At 48.5% G+C, this 24,415-nt stretch overlaps 1 protein-coding gene across 1 annotated transcript in view; it reads right to left on the bottom strand.

The window, feature by feature from the left end:
• The window catches only part of NPAS3 (neuronal PAS domain protein 3), a 1,356,068-nt gene that overhangs the window by 926,979 nt on the left and 404,674 nt on the right, over positions 1-24,415 (bottom strand). Inside the window, exon 2 of the mRNA XM_069209098.1 lies at positions 22,147-22,391. Within this exon, the coding sequence (XP_069065199.1) occupies positions 22,147-22,391 (245 nt within the window). The remainder of the gene's footprint in view (positions 1-22,146; positions 22,392-24,415) is intronic.

The raw sequence follows: 24,415 nt of genomic DNA, 5'->3' as shown, positions 1-24,415 counted from the left end.
GTCACCCGCCAGTGTACCGCCGCCCATTGGAATCCTCCAAGGCGGCGCAGCTAGCTGCGCCGCCGAGGGGATTCCGACCCCCCCTACCGCCATCCAGTTCCCGGCGGTCCGCCCGCCGGGAACCGGATGGCGGTAGGGGGGGTCGCGGGGCCCCTGAGTGGCCCCTGCAGTGCCCATGCCAGTGGCATGGGCACTGCAGGGGCCCCCTGCGCAGACAGTGAAATACGCGACGGGTGCAACTGCACCCGTCGCACAGCTTTCACTCCGCCGGCTCGATTCCGATCCGGCTTCATCGTGGAAGCCTCTTTCCCGCTGGGCTGGCGGGCGGCCTGAAGGCGGCCGCCCGCCAGCCCAGCGGAAATGTCAGAATTACCGCCGCGGTCTTTCGACCGCGGAACGGTAACCTGACGGCGGGACTTTGGCGGGCGGCCTCCGCCGCCCGCCAAGGTCAGAATGAGGGCCATAATGTTCTCCTCAGCACCGTATTTGGATGATTTCGTTACTGAGAGGCAGTTCCTGCTCTGAAAGTAATTAGATGCCGAGGAGGTCTCAGACCTGTGTTTTAAGCCTCTCAGTGGACCAATCCCATAATTCATGAGACGTGTCTAATTGTAAAGAATTCCCCAAAATAATCCGTAGCATGCCTAAATTCTCATTTAAGTGGGTTTTAACCCGACTATTGTTTCTACAATATCATCAGCCAAAAATGTAATAATTTAAAGGTAAGAAAAAGCAAAAGAGGGTTTAACAAGCATTTGCAATGCAACGGGTCTGGCGTTCGCTCAAGTTAGAGCTGTTAGTGTTGTAAATTCCGAACCAGACTTTTCTTGCCACTTAATTTGAAAATTCAAAGTAAAACAGTTTCACATAATTTACCGGACTTTTCTTGCCATATAAACTGAAAAGTAAAAGTTTTACATAAGCAAGCTAATGGCCGCCATCAGTGCAAAGCAAAGACACAAAGGAAACAGAAGTTCGCTCGCAGTGAAATGTGTTGGCGAAAGTGGAATTATCCATGTAACCGGCAAAAGTGCAAATATCTATGTAACAGGGTGGATGTCATGCAAAGCGCTCGACTGCTGCCCAGCGAGATCGTGCTGTGAAATAAAGAGATACAGTAGTCCAGAAACTGGACAGAAAACGTGGAGCCTCGTATGTTTTCAGTAGTTGGCCGGTGTGCTAGGGGAGGGCTAAACACCAGAAAAGGCATGCCTTTCACTAATCAAATCAAGCAAATTTTAAAAGGCAAGCCCACGAACCAATGAAAATGACTGACGTGACATGGGCGTGGTTACAAGCCCAAAGAGAGATTACAGCATGGGACGGAAAGCTCTGCGCTCGCCCCTATAACGTGAAACTTGTTATAGTTAGTTATATTTCATTTGAGTAATACATAGACTGAACAATGCACTGCTGTGAATTACAAGTGGGTCATGTCACCAAAGAGTTCTGATGACATCTAACACAGTAACTAGTTTGCACACCTCACCAGAGTGCTAATTCAGCACGACAGACTTATAACTGAAAGGCACACTATTTTTTATGATGCATAGAAGCCTACAATTCTTGTCTAACGTCAGCCTTTAATTTCCTTATTACAATCGAGTTATCACATTTCTTGTCATTTGTAATAGGAAAACGAAGTCGATGCTCAAGTGTAATAAGTTATTACAGTTGAATTGTGATGTTCGGATGCCTGTTTCAGAGCCAGCAGCTAAGGTGAGGGGCAGGTCGCAGAGTATAATTATAGCTGTAGTTTATACAATGCAAAAGAAAGGCAGCTTATCCATCGTCTGATTTACTTTTTCAAAAATAAACAGTAATCAGCAGAAATTAGATACTTATTCAGTATATTTATTTTAACCATGCTGTAAGTGATTAATAGAGAAGATACAATCTCTCTGCGTGTCTTTACACATTTTACATTACAGAATGTCTAACCTTACCTACATTAACTGATTACAATGTTTTTGCAACAAATTACTTACTGCTTTTTGGAGTGTTTCATTTTGATCACAGGTTTCACTTTTATTCTTCCTGCCTGCTACCACTTTTATATTTAGTCACAATGATTTAGAAGGATGATGTAACCATGTATTCCAATTATTTAAATACTTGCCCCATATGTTAAAAACGTGTTACAGTGTGTCGCGTTACCTTATGAAGAAACTCAGCCTTCAGCCTTGCTCCTATCTATTCTCAAGAAACTCGCTGGTGTCTTACATCATTTTTCTAATCCTTGGCAGGGGGTTCTTTTTCCATATGTTGTACATGTTCGGCTGTTTTCACGCATACTGCAATGGTGTTCAATACAATTGTTCACAGAAATTATGTTATTGCTGTGGATTTATTTCCATAATTTTTGGAAATGATATCATCCCTGTGAACAATCCATTTCAACTAACGGAAGCTTAGGAATGAGTGTAGTGTGGTTAATAGCGACTTCAAGTCAGACACAGTGCTGCTTGCACTTGCATTGGCTGTGGTGTTATGTTGGAGGAACATTTTCTGAAGCTGTCTGACCTTCCGGTTCATCACATCACTTCCTCTCTCCCTGAAGCACCTACAATATTGGAGAGTTGTGTGGGGGACCAAGTGCAGAAGCCTCGAGGAGCTAGCTTCCTCCTCCATCATTATCAAGAAGGTTTGAGACCTCATGCAGTGGCAGAGTCTGTCCTGCTGGTGAAACCTCATGATTTGAGGACGATCAGTAAGGAGGTGATGTCTCGTTCTACCGGCTTCCTTGGACAGCAGGGCGCCTTCCAGCCTACCCCAGCATCTGCTCATGGTGGGCCTTGCTCCTGTCACCTTGCCAAGGACGTGTTTCTATCCCTCAAAATGCCATCAGGTGTCAACCATCCCTCTAGCTTCTTTTCAAGCCTATATAACTCTCCTGTGGGGTGCCCCAGGGTACCACAGACTCGACCTCTCCTTTTCATGTGTGTTCACTTGTATGATTAGGTGGGTTCTGTTTTCTATGTACGTGGATGACACCAAAAGATCCTAAGGCAGCAGAGAGGCCAGGTGTGAAGGGCTCTCTCTTTACCATCTGCTGGCTGGATGTTCACCAGTGGAAGAATGAAAACCTGCTTAAGCTAAGTTCAAACAGGACTAAGAATCCTCTCCCAGTGACTAGTGTCCTCTGCCCGCTGGCTTTTTGAGATGTGACACCCATTGCCGATGGGCGCTCTTCACAACCTCGGCTCCGGGGGGCTTTCATCTGCCCCTCCCTGTACTGGGTCTGCTCTTGATTAGGCCAAATTGCAAACTAGTCCTGGGTGGAGTTCACCGAGTTCCACTCCGCAGAATTCTGTGGAGTTGATTAAAAACTCTGTGGAATTCCGCGGAGGCCGAGGTCCGTGATCCGCAAAGTCCTGAATGTGCCCGATCTCGGAAGCGCTAAGCAGGGTCGGGCCTGGTCAGCTGTCCCTGCTTAGTGCTTCAGAGATGAGGAGCATTCAGAAGAGGGCTGTAGGCAGTGAAAGCTGCTGTTTCAGGCCTCTTGTGCACCGGCCTGTCCTGTGTGCGTTGCACAGGGGGCAGGCCGGTGCACAAGAAGCCTGAACCAGCAACTCTCTTTCGCTGCCTACAGAAAGCTGCCAGGCCTCTTGTGCACCAGCCTGCCACGTGTGCATACCATGGGCTACACTGCGTGGGCTACACAGTGCAAACGCAGACTTGTAGCCCATTACTGGGCTGCAGTGTGCACCGGGTGAACGCCGCTGGTACGGCTAGCGGAGTTTTTGGATGAACTTCGCACTCCAAGCGGAGTGCCAAAAACTCTGTTAGCTCCGTCAGCGGAGGTCCCCGCCCACCCCTATTGCAAACCGAGAAGGGTAATGGGTCACAGTCTTGATGTCAGCCGTGTCTGAACCCCTCAGAGCACCGACAATGTGTCCCCAGTTAGGTAAACTGAATACGCAAAGAGATACCTGGTTGCCCCTGACATAGCAGCAAAGCTTTTCACAGACGTGTGCATACATGTGTGACCCTGACCAAACTACCAATGATGTTATACGAAACACAATAAAAAGTACAAATTCAGTGAAAAGGTGAGAATAAACCAATGAAAATGTCACACAAAAGAAGGTGATGTGATGCAAACAGTACAATGTATAGTAAAAATGAATTTTAAAGCTTATTAGGATATTAATCATGTCGGGGAAGGACGAAGACAAACTGAAGCAAGGTTTGTGCTGGATTCGGTTCCCGAAGAGAGCCACTAGGGGAACAGCGCATTAACTTCGAGCACTAAAGGAAAGTTTAGGATTGTGTTGCACTTGTTGGTGAGAATGTTCTTGTTAGTAAGTAACTTGACAAAAAATATTCAGGACTAATTCTGAGTCAAAGGTTTCCAGATTAAGGGAGCTCCTGACAACTTTGGTTCATGTCCTGGAGCCAAAAATCAAGTTGCAAATAGTTCCATGAATTCGTCTTCACCTGCACCGCCTCCCTGAGTCCTCCAGGCCTTCTTTTAAGAGTGTGAACATTGTGCAACGTGCTTTTGTGCAATTTTGTGAAATGTTGGCAACATTTGCAAAATTACTTGTAATTATGTGAAATGCAAATCCACCATTTAACACTAGATTTTAGGATAAAATGCACCCTTGTGTAACTTTTGACAGAAGACACATTTCATGTTTGATACAACACAAAAAACCCAAGTGTTGCAAGCAACAGCTGCTCGCGGTCCGACTTTTGATGTTATTGTTGTGTGCTCACAATAAAATGTATCCATGAATGGTGCGTGATTATAGGATGCAGCTAAATGGTGGAATTTAGGGATTTTTGCATAACAAGCATAAGATGAAAATCGATGAAATATACAAATTACGCATGCATCATTTAAATTTCGCTCAGGCCTACCTTCTTCAGTCCCCATCTTCGGGGGAGAAGTTTCTCCTGGGAACACTGCCCAGTTGTAACTGGTCAGTTTTCAACAGTGATCCTGAGTATCTGGGGCCTTCTGATCGCTCCCGGTTAGGGGTAGGCCTGGACAGAACTTGCAGAGTTTTACTCCATGGAATTGCACGGAGTTACATAAAAACTTTGCGAAATTCTGGGGAATTCTACAAGTGTGCAGAAATCAGCACATTGTGCTGATTTTCAAAGTCCGGGAGCTCATTTCACACAAAGAAATCAGCACGAACTGCTCCACGTGGCCCACCACAGCGTGCCACCGCTCAAGTTGGCTGTGCGGCCACTCAAGCAAATGTTCTACTCGAGCGCCAGCTTTCCCAGCATGAACGGCCGCAGCCACCCGCAACCGACGGCATTAAAAAATTTAGCTGGGTGCTCTCTTTGCACTAGAAAACCTCACTAGGGGACGCCAATTCTCAGTTGTACTCACCAAGTTACCACTGGGAGAGCTACCGAGCAAAAAACTCTGCCAAGCGTCGGTTGGCGGAACTTGGCCCAAACTCCGCATTCAATGCCAAAACTCCACCAACTCCGCTGGAGGAGCAGAGTTTACAGCCGAGGCCTACTTACAAAGGCCCATATTTATAGTTTTTTAGCGCCGCATTTGCGTCATTTTTTGATGCAAAAGCAGAGCAAACTCACAAAATACAACAAAATACAATTGTATTTTGTACGTTTGCGCAGCTTTTGCGTCAAAATGCAGCGCTAAAAAAGTATAAATATGCGCCAAAATCTCCAGACGGGACGCAGTCTCCACCGGACAGGACGTGGACCAGCTGGGACACGTTCCTTACAAGTAGAGAAGCTCTCCTGCCCCGCAGGCTTCCGGGAGGGCAGGAGGCTCCGTACTGCCCGCCGTTCTCCTTCAGGCAGGTGGCAAATCAACCCACAGTCACCCTGACTTTCCAAACCCACAGTGCGCATGGAAGACGCCTTCATCTGAGTGCGTGGGCGCTAGCAGCATCCCCACCTCGATGCAAAACCCTCCAAACACCAAAAGATTAGGAAAGCATGTGAAATCCACCAGTTTTTAGCAAATCAGCGGCCGGACTTAAGTTTTTAGATTAATAAAACATGGCGTGCACGCGGAGGCTGGCGGCGGCGCGCCCAGGTTTCGCTAAAGGTTACATTCATGCGTTATTTGCCTCTAACACCCCGCACCGAGGCCTGGTCAAGGCTTGAATAATGCATCGCGCTCCTGGCAGATTTGATCGGAATTAGACCAAACACGGATATTTCTAAAATAATGAAGAACGCTATCTGTTACCTTAGCGGCTCATTAGCATATCATTTCCATCAGGTAATTGCCTTTGGAAAGAGCGGGATCGCCACCAGTATTTCTTTTGCGAGGATTTTTTTTTTCTTTTGCTTTGGAGAATTCACTCATTTGCTTTTGAGACGCGTTATTGCACAACAAAATAAATAGGTCTATTTTTCTGGCTCTGTGAGCCGTGATAAATGCATCTGACGGTAACCGGGGCCTGTCACCGCCTCGGAAAGGAGAGGGGGAGGGGGCTGTGTCCGGTACCGAGCAGACCCCGATGAAAGGGGTAGAAGGGGAGGGGGTGCAGGGAATGTACAGAGGTGTCCACCATCCCTGGTGAGAAGAGACAGGGCATGTGTAGAGGTGTGCACCCTCCCTGGTGAGAAGAAATAGGACATGTGTAGAGGTGTGCACCCTCTCTGGTGAGAAGAGACAGGACATGTGTAGAGGTGTGCACTCTCTCTGTTGAGAAGAGACAGGACATGTGTAGAGGTGTGCACTTTCTCTGGTGAGAAGAGACAGGACATGTGTAGAGGTGTGCACCATCCCTAGTGAGAAGAGACAGGACATGTGTAGAGTTGTGCACCATCCCTGGTGAGAAGAGGCAGGACATGTGTAGAGGTGTGCACCCTCCCTGGTGAGAAGAGACAGGACATGTGTAGAGGTGTGCACCATCCCTGGTGAGAAGAGACAGGACATGTGTAGAGGTGTGCACCATCCCTGGTGAGAAGAGACAGGGGCAGGACATGTGTAGAGGTGTGCACCCTCCCTGGTGAGAAGAGACAGGACATGTGTAGTGGTGTGCACCATCCCTAATGAGAAGAGATAGGACATGTGTAGAGGTGCGAACCATCCCTGGTGAGAAGAGACAGGGGCAGGACATGTCTAGAGGTGTGCACCATCTCTGGTGAGAAGAGACAGGACATGTGTAGAGGTGTGCTCCATCCCTGGTGAGAAGAGACAGAACATGTGTAGAGGTGTGCACCCTCCCTGGTGAGAAGAGACAGGACATGTGTAGAGGCGTGCACCATCCCTGGTGAGAAGAAACAGGACATGTGTAGAGGTGTGCACCATCCCTGGTGAGAAGAGACAGGACATGTGTAGAGGTGTCCACCATCCCTGCTGAGAAGAGACAAGGGCAGGACATGTGTAGAGGCGTGCACCATCCCTGGTGAAAAGAGACAGGACATGTGTAGAGGTGTGCACCATCCCTGGTGAGAAGAGACAGGACATGTGTACAGGTGTCCACCATCCCTGCTGAGAAGAGACAGGGGCAGGACATGTGTAGAGGCGTGCACCATCCCTGGTGAGAAGAGACAGGACACGTGTAGAGGTGTGCACTCTCCCAGGTGAGAAGAGACAGGAGGCAGGAAAAGTGTAGAGGTGTGCACCATACCTGGTGAGAAGAGAAAAGTGCAGGGATGTGCACTCTCCCTGCAGAGAAGAGACGGGGCAGGAAGAGTGCAGGGATGTGCACCGTCCCTGGTGAGAAGAGACAGGAGGAGGACATTTGTAGAGGTGTGCACCATCCCTGGTGAGAAGAGACAGGGGCAGGACATGTGAGAAGGTGTGCACCCTCCCTGGTGAGAAGAGACAAGGAACAGGAAAAGTACAGAGACTGCTAGGGTTGTAAGGTGCCCCGAGACAAGGCTGAAGGATCCAGTGTCTGCTAGAGCACAGGCAGCTAGGACTGTCAGGTTCCTAGAACAGAGACTGCTAAGGCTGTGAGGTGCCTAGACTCGAGTCTGAAGGATCCGGTGTACCCAGGGCATAGACTGCTAGGGCTATGGGTGCTTAGAGACAAGGCTACAGGATCCAGTGTCTGCCTAGAACACAGACTGCTAGGGCTGTGAGGTGCCTAGAACACAGACTGCTAGGGCTGTGAGGTGGCTAGACTCGAGTCTGCAGGATCCAGTGTGCCCAGAACACAGACTGCTAGGGCTGTGAGGTGCCTAGACACAAGGCTGCAGGATTCAGTGTGCCTAGAGCAGAGACTGCTAGGGCTGTGAGGTGCCTAGAGACAAGGCTGCAGGATCCAGTGTGCCCAGAACACAGACTGCTAGGGCTGTGAGGTGCCTAGACACAAGGCTGCAGGATTCAGTGTGCCTAGAGCAGAGACTGCTAGGGCTGTGAGGTGCCTAGAGACAAGGCTGCAGGATCCAGTGTGCCCAGAACACAGACTGCTAGGGCTGTGAGGTGCCTAGACACAAGGCTGCAGGATTCAGTGTGCCTAGAGCGCAGACTGCTAGAGCTAGGCGTTGCACAGAAAACAGGCTGTGGGGCCTAGAACCTGCATGGACCAGTTGGCGGGGGCCAGAAGCATTGTAGGAATCAGGCTCAGAGTATGAATCAACCTAGAAGATAGACTGCAGAAACATGAGCCTGCCTAGAACCCAGACTGGGACAGTCTACACCTGCCTGGAACCCAGACTGGGACAGTCTACACCTGCCTATAACCCATACTGGGACAGTCTACACCTGCCTAGAACCCAGACTGGGACAGCCTACACCTGCCTAGAACCCAGACTGGGACAGTCTACGCCTGTCCAGGAACCCAAACTGGGACAGTCCACACCTGCCTAGAACCCAGACCGGGAAAGTCTACACCTGCCTAGAACCCCGACTGGGACAGGCTACACCTGTCCAGGAACCCAGGCTGGGACAGTCCACACCTGCCTAGAACCCAGACTGGGACAGTCTACACCTGCCTATAACCCAGACTGGGACAGTCTACACCTGCCTATAACCCAGACTGGGACAGTCTACACCTGCCTATAACCCAGACTGGGACAGTCCACACCTGCCTAGAACCCAGACTGGGACAGTCCACACCTGCCTAGAATCCAGACTGGGACAGTCTACACCTGTCCAGGAACCCAGACTGGGACAGTCCACACCTGCCTAGAACCCAGACTGGGACAGTCCACAACTGCCTAGAACCCAGACTGGGACAGTCTACACCTGCCTAGAACCCAGACTGGGACATTCTACACCTGCCTGGAACCCATACTGGGACAGTCTACACCTGCCTAGAACCCAGACTGGGACAGCCTACACCTGCCTAGAACCCAGACTGGGACAGTCTACGCCTGTCCAGGAACCCAAACTGGGACAGTCCACACCTGCCTAGAACCCAGACCGGGAAAGTCTACACCTGCCTAGAACCCCGACTGGGACAGGCTACACCTGTCCAGGAACCCAGGCTGGGACAGTCCACACCTGCCTAGAACCCAGACTGGGACAGTCTACACCTGCCTATAACCCAGACTGGGACAGTCTACACCTGCCTATAACCCAGACTGGGACAGTCCACACCTGCCTAGAACCCAGACTGGGACAGTCCACACCTGCCTAGAATCCAGACTGGGACAGTCTACACCTGTTCAGGAACCCAGACTGGGACAGTCCACACCTGCCTAGAACCCAGACGGGGACAGTCCACAACTGCCTAGAACCCAGACTGGGACAGTCTACACCTGCCTAGAACCCAGACTGGGACATTCTACACCTGCCTTGAACCCAGACTGGGACAGTCTACACCTGCCTAGAACCCAGACTGGGACAGCCTACACCTGCCTAGAACCCAGACTGGGACAGTCTACACCTGTCCAGGAACCCAGACTGGGACAGTCCACACCTGCCTAGAACCCAGACCGGGAAAGTCTACACCTGCCTAGAACACCGACTGGGACAGTCTACACCTGTCCAGGAACCTAGGCTGGGACAGTCCACACCTGCCTAGAACCCAGACTGGGACAGTCTACACCTGTCCAGGAACCCTGACTGGGACAGCCTACACCTGCCTAGAACCCAGACTGGGACAGTCCACACCTGCATATAACCCAGACTGGGACAGTCCACACCTGCCTAGAACCCACCTGCCTAGAACCCAGACTGGGACAGTCTACACCTGCCTGGAACCCATACTGGAACAGTCTACACCTGCCTAGAACCCAGACTGCGGGCACCAGTTCGTGCCTGCCCAGCATACAGACTGCATGAACGGGAGTGTGCCTAGAAGACCGAGGGTAGAACCTTCCTAGAACACTGTCAGTGGCGGAGGAGGTTGTATGTAGCACTGACTGCAGGCGTCAAGGTCCCGTGAGGAGGGAAGTCTGCACAATGCAAGTTTTTTATCCTGTGGTCTCTGTGGCAGTTAACGCAAGACCACAGCAGCGCCCTTTGATGCACCGCGTGGTGCAGATCACGTTGATTTCTCAGCGTGGAACAAGCACCTTGTGCTACAGAGCGGTACTGCAGTTTGCGGAACTCCGCAGAATCTGGCAGAGCTTTAACGCAACTTCGCAGAATTCCATGGAGTGAAACTCCGCGACTTCCGCCCACCCCTATGTTTTAAGTGATAGTTAATGTCTGCTACGATCACCTGGGCTGTGAAGGTTTGGGAGAGGCAGGAGTCTTTATATGAAACATGAGGGTAGGATGGACAGTGTTTGCTGCCCACAGAGACACAACAGGGTCACCACCCTTGTCCCTGCAACCCATCTAGAGCACAGGATGTGTCCCACCACAGCCCACCACTGCAGACTCCAGCCCCATGAGGGGGTTTGGGGCGGGGGAAGCCTGCTCTACCCAGTATCCCCTCTGAGGAGGGAGCCCTCTGCTGGTGGATTGGTAAACAGTACGCGTACAGCTTCACCTGATCTGTCTGGCAGTCGGCAGCTGTCCCACTGTCCCATTCTGTGAATTAGAGTCACAGAGCCCCCCCTCACAATTTGAATGTACGGACGTAGCGCTGCATGTTGTGCTGAGGCGCTGACCACCTCAGAACTGAGGAGTGCCTCCCATGGACCACATTCATCGGAGGGGATGTAAGTGGTGACCTGGCACTGCCCCTGCACCTAGGCTGGCAGCCCCCGACTCTTTCACAGACCACCAGCCTCCATGCGATGTGCCACTAAGCACCCGCTCACCACCGCATTCAAGGGCCTGGAGGCCGGAAGAAGTTGCCCAGGGTCAAATATGGGTTACTCGACCCTACCCGGCTGTGCACACATCATCACCTGGAAGCCTGTACGGGTCACGTGGAAGTCTTTATTTGTGGCCATTGCCTGGGTGGCATCTGAACCCGACTTCCACATGTGGGTGAAAAGGGCGCACCCTCCTGGCTTGGGTGAGGAAGCGGCCTCGGGTGGCACGGGTAGCTCGTGAATCCCCTTTGAAGAGGGAGAGCTGGGAGTGCGGGATATGGACCTGCGTTACTTCAGTGCCCAGGTGCAGTTTGGACATACTTGGCTTTCTCCTGATGAATGCCCGAGACCCGTTGTGGCTTATAAAAATGAGCAGAAACATGTTGGCCGTTTAATAGTTGACTTGAAACATAAATGCCGAGATATCACCATCTCCTGTTTTTAACAATATCTGTGAATTGCCGGGCAAGACGAGGTATTTGGTCTGCAGCCCGCCTTTATCCAGTAATCACTTATTAAGAATTCTCCCCTGCGCTGAGTTGGCAGGTGGTGGAGTCTGTGCAGGTGGCACTGTTCCTAGGGGGGGGGGAGGAAGCAGAGGATGAAGCCTGACACTATTAGGCGTGTAAGGCTCCCTGTTCCATAAAAGGAATGACCCTCCCCCCACGCTCAGAAACGAGCACAACTGATCCTCAAAAGGTGAGTCGGTGTCCAGAGAACCAGAATCAGGGTTCCTCTGTTGGAGCAGTCACACTTCAGTGTGCTTATTCTGATACACAAGGGGGTGATGTGACTGCTCTCTACCACCCCCCCCCCCACCCTTGCGTGATTAAATATACTGGTAGAATATTCACGGCCTGATTTACATATTGGCGGACAGGTTTCTCCATCACAACAGTGAGGGATATCCCATCTGCAGAAATCTAAATCCTATTAAATTCTATGGAATATAGATTTTGGCGGACGGGACATCCGCCACCGATGTGACAGAGTGAACTATCCACTGAGTTCTAAATCAGGCCCTAAGAGTTTGATTGATGAAGTCGCAGAGAAGCTGTGCACAGGTTTCAGCACTGGCCGCATCAAGCACGAGGGAGAGAATGTTTGGAGCTCCCGCACTAGCTTGGCAGCTCGGTGCACTCATTAATCAGGTTTTCCGTGCATTTATTGTGATCCGCTGTTGTGGCATTAATGTCCTGATAGGTGGGATGGACATCACAAGCACTGATGGCAAGGTTGTTGGTGTCAGTAAATCAGGTATCACACAACCAGGATTTTTGTTGCTAATTTTGGTCCAAAGTTTTCTGCTTAACAAACGAAGCTTGAAAGGAATTTGTGGGTGGTGGGACCAGCCACTAGGATGGGGTCCTGAGTAGGTAGAGGCGCCCTCTTGGAGATAATGAGGTCCTGCATAGACCCTCTGCAGTCCGTTGGTTTCTCACAGCGTTGGACAGAGTTGTCGTCAGGGAGAAATGAAGAGAGCAAATTAGCTGTCTCATTATTATCTTCACCTCAGTGGAGACTGAAGTCACCGGGAAGACGAAGGTGTCTGTACCAGCTGTCATGATTTCAAGTCCAAAGTGGTGTTTTCGCCAGGAGGCCGGTATATGACATTCATCCTGAGATTAGAGCTTTCAAGAGGCAGGCATTGCAAGGAGTGGGAACATTTGATTGGAAGTAATTTGCAGATAGGAAAGTTCCTGTAAATTACTGCTCCTTCCACACCTTGTCCGAAGTCATTGTCACAGCGGGGAATGGAATACTTTGGGAAGAAAACGGTCTGGGACATTGTTCAGTGGGAAATGGAATACTTTGGGAAGAGGACGGTTCGGGACATTGTTCAGTGGGAAATGGAATGCTTTGGGAAGAAGATGGTCCGGGCCATAGTTCAGCGGGGAATGAAATACTTTGGGAAGAGGACGGTCCGGGACATTGTTCAGTGGGAAATGGAATACTTTGGGAAGAGGACGGTTCGGGACATTGTTCAGTGGGAAATGGAATGCTTTGGGAAGAAGATGGTCCGGGCCATAGTTCAGCGGGGAATGAAATACTTTGGGAAGAGGACGGTCCGGGACATTGTTCAGTGGGAAATGGAATGCTTTGGGAAGAAGATGGTCCGGGAGATTGTTCAGCGGGGAATGGAATACGTTGGGAAGAAGATGGTCCGGGACATTTTTAAGCGGGTAATGGAATACTTTGGGAATAGCACGGTCCGGGACATTGTTCAGTGGGGAATGGAATACTTTGGGAAGAAGACGGTCCGGGACATTGTTCAGCAGGGAATGGAATACTTTGGGAAGAGGACGGTCCGGGACATTGTTCAGTGGGAAATGGAATACTTTGGGAAGAGTATGGTCCGGGAGATTGTTAGAAGTGTTGTAGTGCCAAGGTTGTGTCATGACTAAGGGCCTGATTTAGATATTGGCGGACATGTTACTCCGTCACAATGGTGACGAATATCCCATCTGCCATAATCCATATCCCATAGAATATAACGGGATTTAGATTTCGGCGGATGGGATATCCATCACTATTGTGACAGAGTAACCTGTCCAGCAATATCTAAATCAGTAAAGTAACATACATCGAAGAGTTGAGTGGGTGGATATGGAGTTAGGGCTATTGCGGCATTCGAAGGGAACCTGAACGAGGTCGGTCGGACCCTTATTCCTACGTGGAGAGACTGAGGGGCGGGTCTGTGGCTCTGAACGATGAGGATAAAAGATACATCCTAGAGTTGATTTCAGGTGGGTTTGTTGTCTACGTTAAACTAACTACAGCTGTCATCAAGCGCGTTCAGATCATCTTTATCCGGCGCTGCTTCAGTTCTCTTAGGCCTGAGATCGTGGTTGCTCCGGTGTGGAGTCAGACCCCGGGAGCTGTTCCTCAGGGAATGAAGACGAGCTTGAGCGACATGTCGACAGCGGCGTTAGAATGTGGACAAGGAGGAACAGAGGAGTCTATTTTCTTGGACAGAAAAGTCAGGGAGGATAGGAGCTCAGGAGAGGCAGCTGTGGATGGCGCTTGGAGAGGTGGTTTGGAATGTTTCCTCCTCATGGGAGTGACATTGGGGGCTATTTATAAGGTACGTCTGACAGGAGTTAGACATTACATAAATACACAGAGTTGAGACTGTTGGAAGTCAGAGAATGCTCAGCCCGATGCATACATCTGAGGATCCAGTGTGGGCATTTACCACAGCACAGACAGAACCCCAGACGGATGGTAGAGCTGTACACAGCCCAGACCTACACACACAGCTATTTGTGGAACACACCTCTCTTGGGGAGACCCGGCTCCTCAGAGCAACTCTGTCTTGACTACGTTGGGTATTCTGCATATAAACATTCTGACAATTAGTTTGCAAACATGTCTCACTAGGAGATGAGTCTGTGCTTTGCAGTGCCCGGGAGCCCTTGCCTCACTGAGGGGTAACCACTATGTGGACACCAACACGGATTCCAGATGTAGGACCTGATTTACAGCTCGTGGAAGGGTTACTCCATCACAACAGCGACAGATGTCCAGTTTGCTGATTTATAAATCCCATTAAATCCTGAGGAATTTAGATTTTGGAGGACAGGATATCCGTCACCATTGAGTAACCAGTCTGACGAGATCTAAATCAGGCCCCTAGACTTTAAGCTGAAAACTCTCTGCATGACAGAGAATGAAGGGCACTTGAAGGGGCGATGCCATCTATTCCACACCATTCATTTTATAAGGTTATTAATGGTGTCCAGATTACACAAACAGTAACTAGTGGTTTCAAAGGAAACTTTTGAATGGAAGAGATGCTGGTGTTTAGCGTGAGCTGCCAGCTTTCAAACATCCAGTTTGGTGCAAACGGGAGACTGCATGGCTGGTTGCTGATGAGACCTGAGGATAGCCGCAGCCTGCGGGATTGGCTGACTTGTCCATTTTTGTGCAAGCCAGAGCTTACTTCCCTCAGTGCTTTTGCCACTGGATGCCTTGTGCGATTTGTTGGAAACCAGAGATCGCATGCTTGGTTGCTTTGTGTGATTTGGTGCTAGCCGCAGCCGCATGCATGACTCCTTTGTGGGATATATAGCAAACCAGAGATTGCATGTTTGGTTGCTTTGTGTGACTTCGTGCTAGCCGCATGCATGACTCCTTTGTGAGATTTAGAGCAAACCAGAGATTGCATGCTCTGTTGCTTTGTTCGACTTGGTGCTAGCCGCAGCCGCATGCATGACTCCTTTGTGATATTTATGGCAAACCAGAGATCGCATGCCTGGTTGCTTTGGTGATTTGGTGCTAGCCGCAGCCTCATGCATGACTCCTTTGTGGGATATATAGCAAACCAGAGATTACACGCTTGGTTGCTTTGTGTGATTTGGTCTAGCCGCAGCCGCATGCATGACTCCTTTGTGAGATTTATAGCAAACCAGAGATTGCATGCCCTGTTGCTTTGTGCGACTTGGTGCTAGCCACAGCCGCATGCATGACTCCTTTGTGATATTTATGGCAAACCAGAGATCGCATGCCTGGTTGCTTTGGTGATTTGGTGCTAGCCGCAGCTGCATGCATGACTCCTTTGTGGGATATATAGCAAACCAGAGATCACATGCTTGGTTGCTTTGTGTGATTTGGTGCTAGCCGCAGCCGCATGCATGACTCCTTTGTGGGATATATAGCAAACCAGAGATCGCATGCTTGGTTGCTTTGTGTGATTTGGTGTAGCCGCAGTTGCATGCATGACTCCTTTGTGCGATTTGTTGCAAACCGGAGATTGCATGCCTGGTTGCTTTGTGTGACTTGATGCTAGCCACAGCCTGCATGCTTGCTTGTCTATGTCTGTGCAAGCCAGAGCCCGCGCGCTCTATTTTCTTGTGCACACCCGTACCTGATCGCCTGGTTGGCTTGTGTGATCTGTTGCGAACCAGAGCTTCTGTGTCTGATGCTTTCTCAGATTCTGTGCCTGGCGGAGCATGTCAGTAGCTGACAGAGCTCATGAGTGTTGTGTAATCTTCATATGACGCATCTGTGTGGTGTATGATGCCACTGAACCTGTTGCTGTGACTTGATGTTGTACACAGGGCGGAACTGGGAACCCAAAGCAGCCCTGGCAAATTTTGTCAGACCAGCCCCCATAGGGTGCATAGGCAGCAAGCCTGACCATGGGCCTTGGCGGGGGAATTCTCCCCTCTAAGAAAATTTGGGAAACACAGCAAAAACGATACATTCTACAGCACATTTTTCATTATATATTCAATTATATTAGTTTTTAGAGCATAGTAAATGATGACCTTACAATGCACCAGGACAGGTCAATTTTTATTGTGGCTTTTCAGTGATTCCCTCACCACCACCCCCTAACAGTGCCTCTCATCTCCACATAGCTCCTCTCTCACATGTATCTCACCACAGTCCCTCACTCACCACCTAACAGTGCCTCTCTCCTCTTCACAGCCCCTCTCTCACCCTCTAGCAGTGCCTCTCACCTCTCCACAGCCCCTCTCAGATGTATCTCTCTATAGCCCTCTGGTCTCTCCACAGCCTCTCTGTCCCTCTTTAACAGCACTTCACATCTCCCCATAGCCCCTCTCTCACATGTATTTCTCCACAGCCCCTCTCTCATCCTCTAACAGTGCCTCTCATCTCTCCACCGTCCCTCTCTCACCCTCTAACAGTGTCCCTCATCTCTCCATAGCCCCTCTCTTACATGTCTCTCTCCACAGCCCCTCTCTCACCCTCTAGCAGTGCCTCTCACTTCTCCACAGCCCCTCTCAGATGTATCTCTCTATAGCCCTCTGGTCTCTCCACAGCCTCTCTGTCACTCTGCAGTGAGGGGGGCCGCGAGCTGCAGGGGGGGCCGTCAGCACACTACATTGTGCGCTGGTGGCAGGCCCCTGTCTGCGTGCGTGCGGGGGAGCCCTTCAGTTATTTTGCAAGGGGGCCCCCTCAAGTTTCATTATACCACTGACCGCTTTCTATGTTTCACAAAGAATGCTTCCACACAAAGTAGTTACTTTCAGAGACTGCTATCAAAACAAGTGCTTTTAGAGATCAAAAAAGGTTTGCCTTTTGACAATGTTTTTTTTTTAAATATATTGATGAGAGCCCAACATCTCTGACAGCAAAGTTTAATAACAAAAAACATGGCAAAAGAAAACAAGCATTGAAAAAATCAAAATGCTGGCAGTCAAAACAAGACTAATTGGACTTTTGTATAGGTCACACTGTGAAATACGTAACCTCTAGGTATGTATGTTTGTATGTATGCGTGCATGTATGTGATATTCTATGACGTGAACCTAGTAACACAAGTATTGGCCCCTCAGCCCAGAAGCTGCTGGTTCACACGCTTGGTGCACGTCTGTCCATTACACTCAGTCCTGAAGTAGCCTGAACACGAGCATTACCTTAGATAACATTTACTATGATAAGTGAGGCCATTATTCCGGATGCAGGTGCCCACCGACGTCACAGGCAGAGCACACATAGAGCAGTTGTGTACAGACACAACGAAAAACAAACATCAGGAAAGTAAATAGGTTTCGTCTTGTTGACCTATTGGCTTTGACAATGTTTTCTGTCGATGCTGTGCAGCAGTGACAAAAAAGGTGCAATGACACCCCGTTCCTGACAGCGGTGTCATTCCGCCTGCGTGATGACCAATGCGTGTAAATACGGAATGACGTCGCCATTGGATTTTTTATTGTTTCCATCTAAGATTGAAAAATTTGAAAAAAATAATTTTATTAGTGCAAGATACATTTTTAGATAGTTAAGCGGCCCAGCAGCACATGGCAGTTATCAGGCCCTCCAACAATTAGAAATAAAAAATAAATACATAAACTGAGGGTAGAACAACTGCTGTGCTGGGGGTTAAGCCACAGGTAGTGCTAAGTATGACAGAGCAATGGAGGCGCCTGAAAGCGCCTTCTAGTGAGTGGAGCAGCGCAGGAGCAAATGGCAGCTGCCGGGCCGGTCAAAAAAAGGAAAATAAATAAAAAATACCAAATTTATTTCGAGGGGCACCAGTAGAACGTGAATATTTGAAGAGGTAAGTAGCACATTAAAGAGAGCAAAAAAACACATGCACTCTCAGGGGGTGACTAATCAAAAGGAAAAAGGAGTGCCCCAAATGTGAGTGGTGGCAGGATACAAGTCAGCCAATCAAAACAATGGTAAAGAGGCGATGCTCTGGGGGAAGTACAAGCACAAGGGGCTTGATTCACAAAGGTAAACAGAGACTTTTGTTCTAAGTGTAGACCAAAATCAGAGTTGACGGAATTTCGGCGTTCACAAACGTAAGTTACGAGTACTATCTTGACATCTGCACTCGGGGCAGAATCTCCGCACTTGTGGGAGAGATCTGCCCCGAGTGTGGAGATTCCACTCTGGGTGCGAACGTAAAGATACTACTCGTAATTTACCATTGCGAATATCGCAAAGTCGTAAACTTAAACTTTTGGTCTAAACTTTGACCAAAAGTCTACGTTTATCTTTGTGAATTGGGCTCAAGAAGAGGAAGGCAAGTCATTGAATAAGAAACAAGCAAACAAGAGTGACAATAAAACCAACCAATGGTAAGCATTAGGCAGGCTCTAAGCCCACTCAAAGTTTTAAGCCCGGTTCGCAAGACGTATTTTACAAGCTAAAGACTGCCTAGTATGCGAGACCTGAAAACTAACAAAGGAATGATTGTTTACTGGAACAAAGATTGAAACTTTGTGAGTCACCAACTGAAGGTTTTACCTTAAAGTACAAACTTTGTAACAATATAGATGCTCTTGCTTTTCAGTAATTTTTAAGAATAAAGTCATGTTATAGTTACATTTTTCAGTCATATTTATACTGTCTGTTGCTTCAAAATCACAAAATGTATAATTTACTGAATTAATAAAAATGTTAGAGATAAAAAAATACAAACTGTGTACCCTAAATTAGAAAGCAGAGATGTTATGGCAACTGGACTAGACCGCTGGTGAGAGCTCTGGGGACATACATGAACTGAGAGACTGCAGGCTAGTGTAGTCTGAGACAGTCTGTAGCAAACCCCTTCACTACAGGAACACATTAACTGGACGGAAAGGACTGCCAGGTAAAGTTCAAAAAGACATAACCAATGTAGAGACCCCCTGGAGTGCACAGACACTCTAAATGAGCAGAAGAGACAGCTATCTAGAGTAGAGTGACACAACTGACCTGGGCAGAGTCTTGGATTACTACCATGGGACCTCCTACCTTGACCTATAGCCACATCAGAGCCACTAAGCATGTCCCTTCAGCAGCAATGGCAGAGACTGCACAGCACTTAGCTGCTGAATCCACCCCAGATACCAGCTTTACCTCTGCGTTCACCCCAGCCCTTCACCTTTCACCAATCATGACCCTCTTCCTAGCTAGGGAGAGCGTAACTCGTGTAATTCTGTGTAGTGTAATCACGCAGCATCACCCACAAATTCAGATAGATTATGAGGAATTACGCAAGACGAGTAATTGCATTATTATTGCTAATTCTGCATCAAAAAGCAATCTAAAGCGACCTAAATTACTCCATTTATTCTGCCATGATTTAAATCCCCCCCGAACTGTTCCCAGCTGTTGTTTTACCCTAAATCTAACCCCAACAGTCAGACTTGAAATACGTTTATCTTTTCCCCTTAATGTAATTTATCCCCAACTCAAAGTGTTAACCTGTGTCGTACCCTAACCCTAGCCTAATCCTGAAATTAACTCAAAACCCTACCTTTACTCAAACCTTAAGACTGAGCTAAAGCAGCTGGGGGCTGAGATGAACCTAAAACTAAACATTACTCTATTCCAACCTTAAGACTGAGATTCTCTAAACCCAAACCGTACTCCTATCCCAACCTTAAGACTGAGATAAAGAACCTAAACCATACCTTACTCTTACCCCAACCTTACGACTGACATACCCTAAACCCAAACCTTACTCTTACCCCAACCTTTACACTGAGGTACAGAACCAAACCCCAAACCTTACTCCTATCCCAACCTTAAGACTGAGATAAATAACCTAAACCATACCTTACTCTTACCCTAACCTTACGACTGACATACCCTAAACCCAAACCTTACTCTTACCCCAACCTTAAGAGTGACATACCCTAAACCCAAACCTTACTCTTACCCCAACCTTAAGACTGAGATACCCTAAACCCAAATCTTACTCTTACCTCAACCTTAAGACTGAGATACCCTAAACCCAAACCTTACTCTTACCCCAACCTTGACACTGAGATACAGAACCCAACCCCAAACCTTACTCCTATTCCAACCTTAAGACTGAGTTAAAGAACCTAAACCCAAACCGTACTCTCATTCCAACCTTAGGACTGAGACAAACCTAAACCCAAACCTTACTCTCATCCCAACCTTAGGACTGAGATAAACCTAAACCCAAACCTTACTTGCATTCCAACCTTAGGACTGAGACACATGTAAACCCAAATCTTACTCTCATCCCAGCCTTAGGACTGAGACAAACCTAAACCCGAACCTTACTCTCCTTCCAACCTTAGGACTGAGACAAACCCAAACCCAAACCTTACTCTCATTCCAACCTTAGGACTGAGACAAACCTAAACCCAAACCTTACTCTCATCCCAGCCTTAGGACTGAGGCAAACCTAAACCCAAACCTTACTCTCATTCCAACCTTAGGACTGAGACAAACCTAAGCCCAAACCTTACTCTCATCCCAGCCTTAGGACTGAGATAAACCTAAACCCAAACCCAAACCTTACTCTCATTCAAACCTTAGGACTGAGACAAACCTAAACCCAACCCTTTCTCTCATTCCAACCATAGGACTGAGATAAACCTAAACCCAAACCTTACTCTCACTCCAACCTTAGGACTGAGATAAACCTAATCCCAAACCTTACTCTCATTTCAACCATAGGACTGAGACAAACCCAAACCCAAATCTTACTCTCACTCCAACCTTAGGACTGAGACAAACCTAAACCCAAACCTTACTCTCATTCCAACCATAGGACTGAGACAAACCTAAACCCAAACCTTACTCTCATGCCAGCCTTAGGACTGAGACAAACCCAAGCCCAAACCTTACTCTCATCCCATCCTTAAGACTGAGATAAACCTTAGCCTCACCCTATACATTACTCTAACCCTACGCCTTGTACCCTGTTCCTAAATTTAACCTATTCCCTAACCCTACCCTCCAACACTTAAGTTTGCGCAAATCTTACATTAAACCCTAAGGCCCACCCCAATTGCTTCCTCTGACCTAAATGTAACCTATACTTAACCCTCCCATGCAGTGGTAGGCTGACGTAGTGGATTGAAGGTAGTGAGCATGTACCCTAGAGAGATCCCTCGACCAGAATGAAGAGATGATTGAAGGAGCCACAGAAAAGAACAAACTAGAGCGCTGAGACGCTCAGCTGGACTGAAGGGACCCAGAAGAGTTCATAGAGACAGGACTGGACTGTAGGAAACCCCAGAGTGCAGAGACATAGCTAGAGTTGAACGACTTTCCTGCTTTCAGACAACAGAGATGCAGCAGGACTGTAGAGACCCACACTGATCCCACAGGCACTTAGGCCCTGATGGAGAACTGCGCTCATGGGTAACTCTTTCTCAACGGTGATGGATTTCCCATCTGCCGAAATCTAAATCCCATCATATTTTATCGGATTTATATTTCTGCGGATGGGACATTCGCCACTGTTGTGAAGTAGTAACCCCTCCGCCGAGTTCTAGATCAGGCCCACAATATGACTGGAGAGACACCTTATACTGCAGAGACCCCTGAGTGGACTTGACAGACTCCCTAGAGAGCAGAAACACAAGTGCACTGGTGAGACACCCTACAGAGCAGTGGTAGAAACCTAGTCGGCAAAGGCATCTCGCCTTGATGAGTGAGTGAGACACTCATGCACCCCACGCCCACTCGCTCTCAGCCTCCCTCCCTCTCTATCATTCTCTCAGACTGATCTCTCTGAAGCTTAACCCAGATACATCCTGGCCTCCAAGAGACCCACCCCCACGCCCAGACACGGCTATGAGCCCTTACCTTTGACTGAGGTATTTGGGGGTGGCCCCTCCATGCGCAGGTTCCACGGAGGGTCCCCCTGGTTGGCGAAGTCCCTCATCTTCAGATAGCTGATGGTCAGTCGGATGATGGACGCCTTATCAAGCTGGCTGGTGATGGCAGCCGGTAGCGGCAGCAGCTTGGCCAGTTCATAGAACTCGAAGTTCTCCTTGCCTCGGCGGGAGCGGGCAGCGTCCCTCGACTTCTCCTTCCGCAGGGCCTGCAATCTGCAACCAAAGAGAGGAGCCCTAGTTAGCAGCCGCCATCTTGGACCGGTTTCAACCATCTCAAGGCACCTAGATACAGCTATGGACCGACTGACAGACCAATAGGCAGGCCTGAGGAACACATGCATACTACATGGATATAATGAGACACTCATACAGAGAAGAGGTACACAGAAGCCCTGGGTGACATTTAAATTACACAAGCGTAATTTAAAAAATCGCAGAAATTTTGTGTTACATTTATTACACAAAATGATGCCACTATGCTATTTTTTTTTTTTAAATTACAGATCATTTGCTGTAAAAATTTACCACAAATGCAGTCATTTACTGTAAAGATTTATTGTGAATGAACAGGAGCCAGAGAATGCGAGCGGGTGTTTTTTTGCGGTGCTTTGATGAAGTGTGTGATTAGGCCAAAAATTGACCGTAGGGTATTTTGCACTAAAATATAGAACAAAACGACAGATTTGCATTTTGCATATTATGTATAACTTGGCATGATTTTTCAGAATTTTACACAATTACATGCAAGCAGACTGCATAAATTTCTCACACGCCTGGTACACAGGTCCTATAGGAAAGTCCACTTTTTGGCGCAATTCCCTTCATATGTATTGTGACTCAGCACATTGAGAAACCACCAGCTGGCTTCTAGACGCTTATCATTCCTTTATAATGAGAACGTAAATTGATAATGCTCATCATAGGTGTGATTGTAGCTGCACGTTAATGTACTCTATCTAGTTTCTCAGCTGCAGGCACACAACCTGACAGTTCTTTGCATGAGTGAGATGCAGAAGAGATGGGCCTTCCCTTTATGTGAAGCCACAGGGGCCTTAAGTCTAAGAGTGATGGGCAGCACCAGGACCTCCAGGGTAGCAAGAGAGGGGGAGAGGAGAGGAATGTGAAAATGGGGTCATCTTGGCCCTCTGCTGCCTTGATGACTGGAAGGACAGGTACAGAGGGGGTGGTATAAAGGATGGTTTTCTACATGGAGACCAGGGATCAGGAGGTCATCCATTTAGTTTGAGTGAGACCAGTGCTGTTTTCCATGAGAGGAAATACATGCCAATGGTTTATATGAAGTGTAGCCTTTTTTAAAGTTACTACTTGACGTTTTGAAAGTTTTGAAGTGACCACTGTACAGATGTGTTGCTGTAAGCTGCAGTAAACCAGGAGGTGTCTGGGTGGAGGATCACCGCCACCTCTTCCAGTAGCTACAGGGGATTGTGCTTCAGATGAAAACATTGATTTATACACAAACACACCCTGCTTCCTCAGGACTGGAAGAAAGACCACAGACAGAAGGAGGCAGTGGAGGTCCTGTGTGTGAGCCCAGCCTTGTAGTGCTCCCAAGAGAAACAAGCATTTACAATGCAACGGGTCTCGCGTTTTCTCATGTTAGAGCTGATCGCGTTGTAAACTCCTAACCCGACTTTTCACCTATCGGGCAAAAGTGCATTTATGTACATAACCCGAAAAAGTGAAATTAACTTTGTAAAGCGCTCGACTTCTGCCAAGCGAGATCGCGCTCGTAAATTAGAGAAAAAGAAGTCCACGAGCCCGATGGAAAACAGCGAGCCTCGCATGTTTTCTGTACTTGGTCGCTGCGCTCGAGGAGGGCTAGCCACCGGAAAAGGCATGACATATGCGTGCCTTCGACTAATCAAAGCAAGCAGATTTAAATATACAAGCCCACGAACCAATAAAAAACACTGACGTGAAGTTGACAGGGCTCCGAGCCCTTTTCTAAATACAAATGAGTCTCGCTGCGATACGCATGCGCGAGCGCATGCAACGCAGGCTCGACCCTAAAAACACAGCTGAGAGACTGGACATGTGTTGAGAACAGGCCAGTCACAAACATATCTGGTACAGGACCTGGAGGGAGAACAGACTCCTGAGCTGCGGTGGTGGCAAAGAACTGTTCTGGCTGATCTCCTGGTATCAGACTCTGATAAGCAGAACAGATACACAGGTAAAGAGAACACAGAGGGAGGCGGCCTCAGTTAGCTGCCACC

This window comes from Pleurodeles waltl, chromosome 9 (genome assembly GCF_031143425.1).
Source record: "Pleurodeles waltl isolate 20211129_DDA chromosome 9, aPleWal1.hap1.20221129, whole genome shotgun sequence".
In the NCBI taxonomy this organism is placed as follows: domain Eukaryota; kingdom Metazoa; phylum Chordata; class Amphibia; order Caudata; family Salamandridae; genus Pleurodeles; species Pleurodeles waltl.
This window is presented reverse-complemented; position numbering and strand designations above follow the sequence as displayed.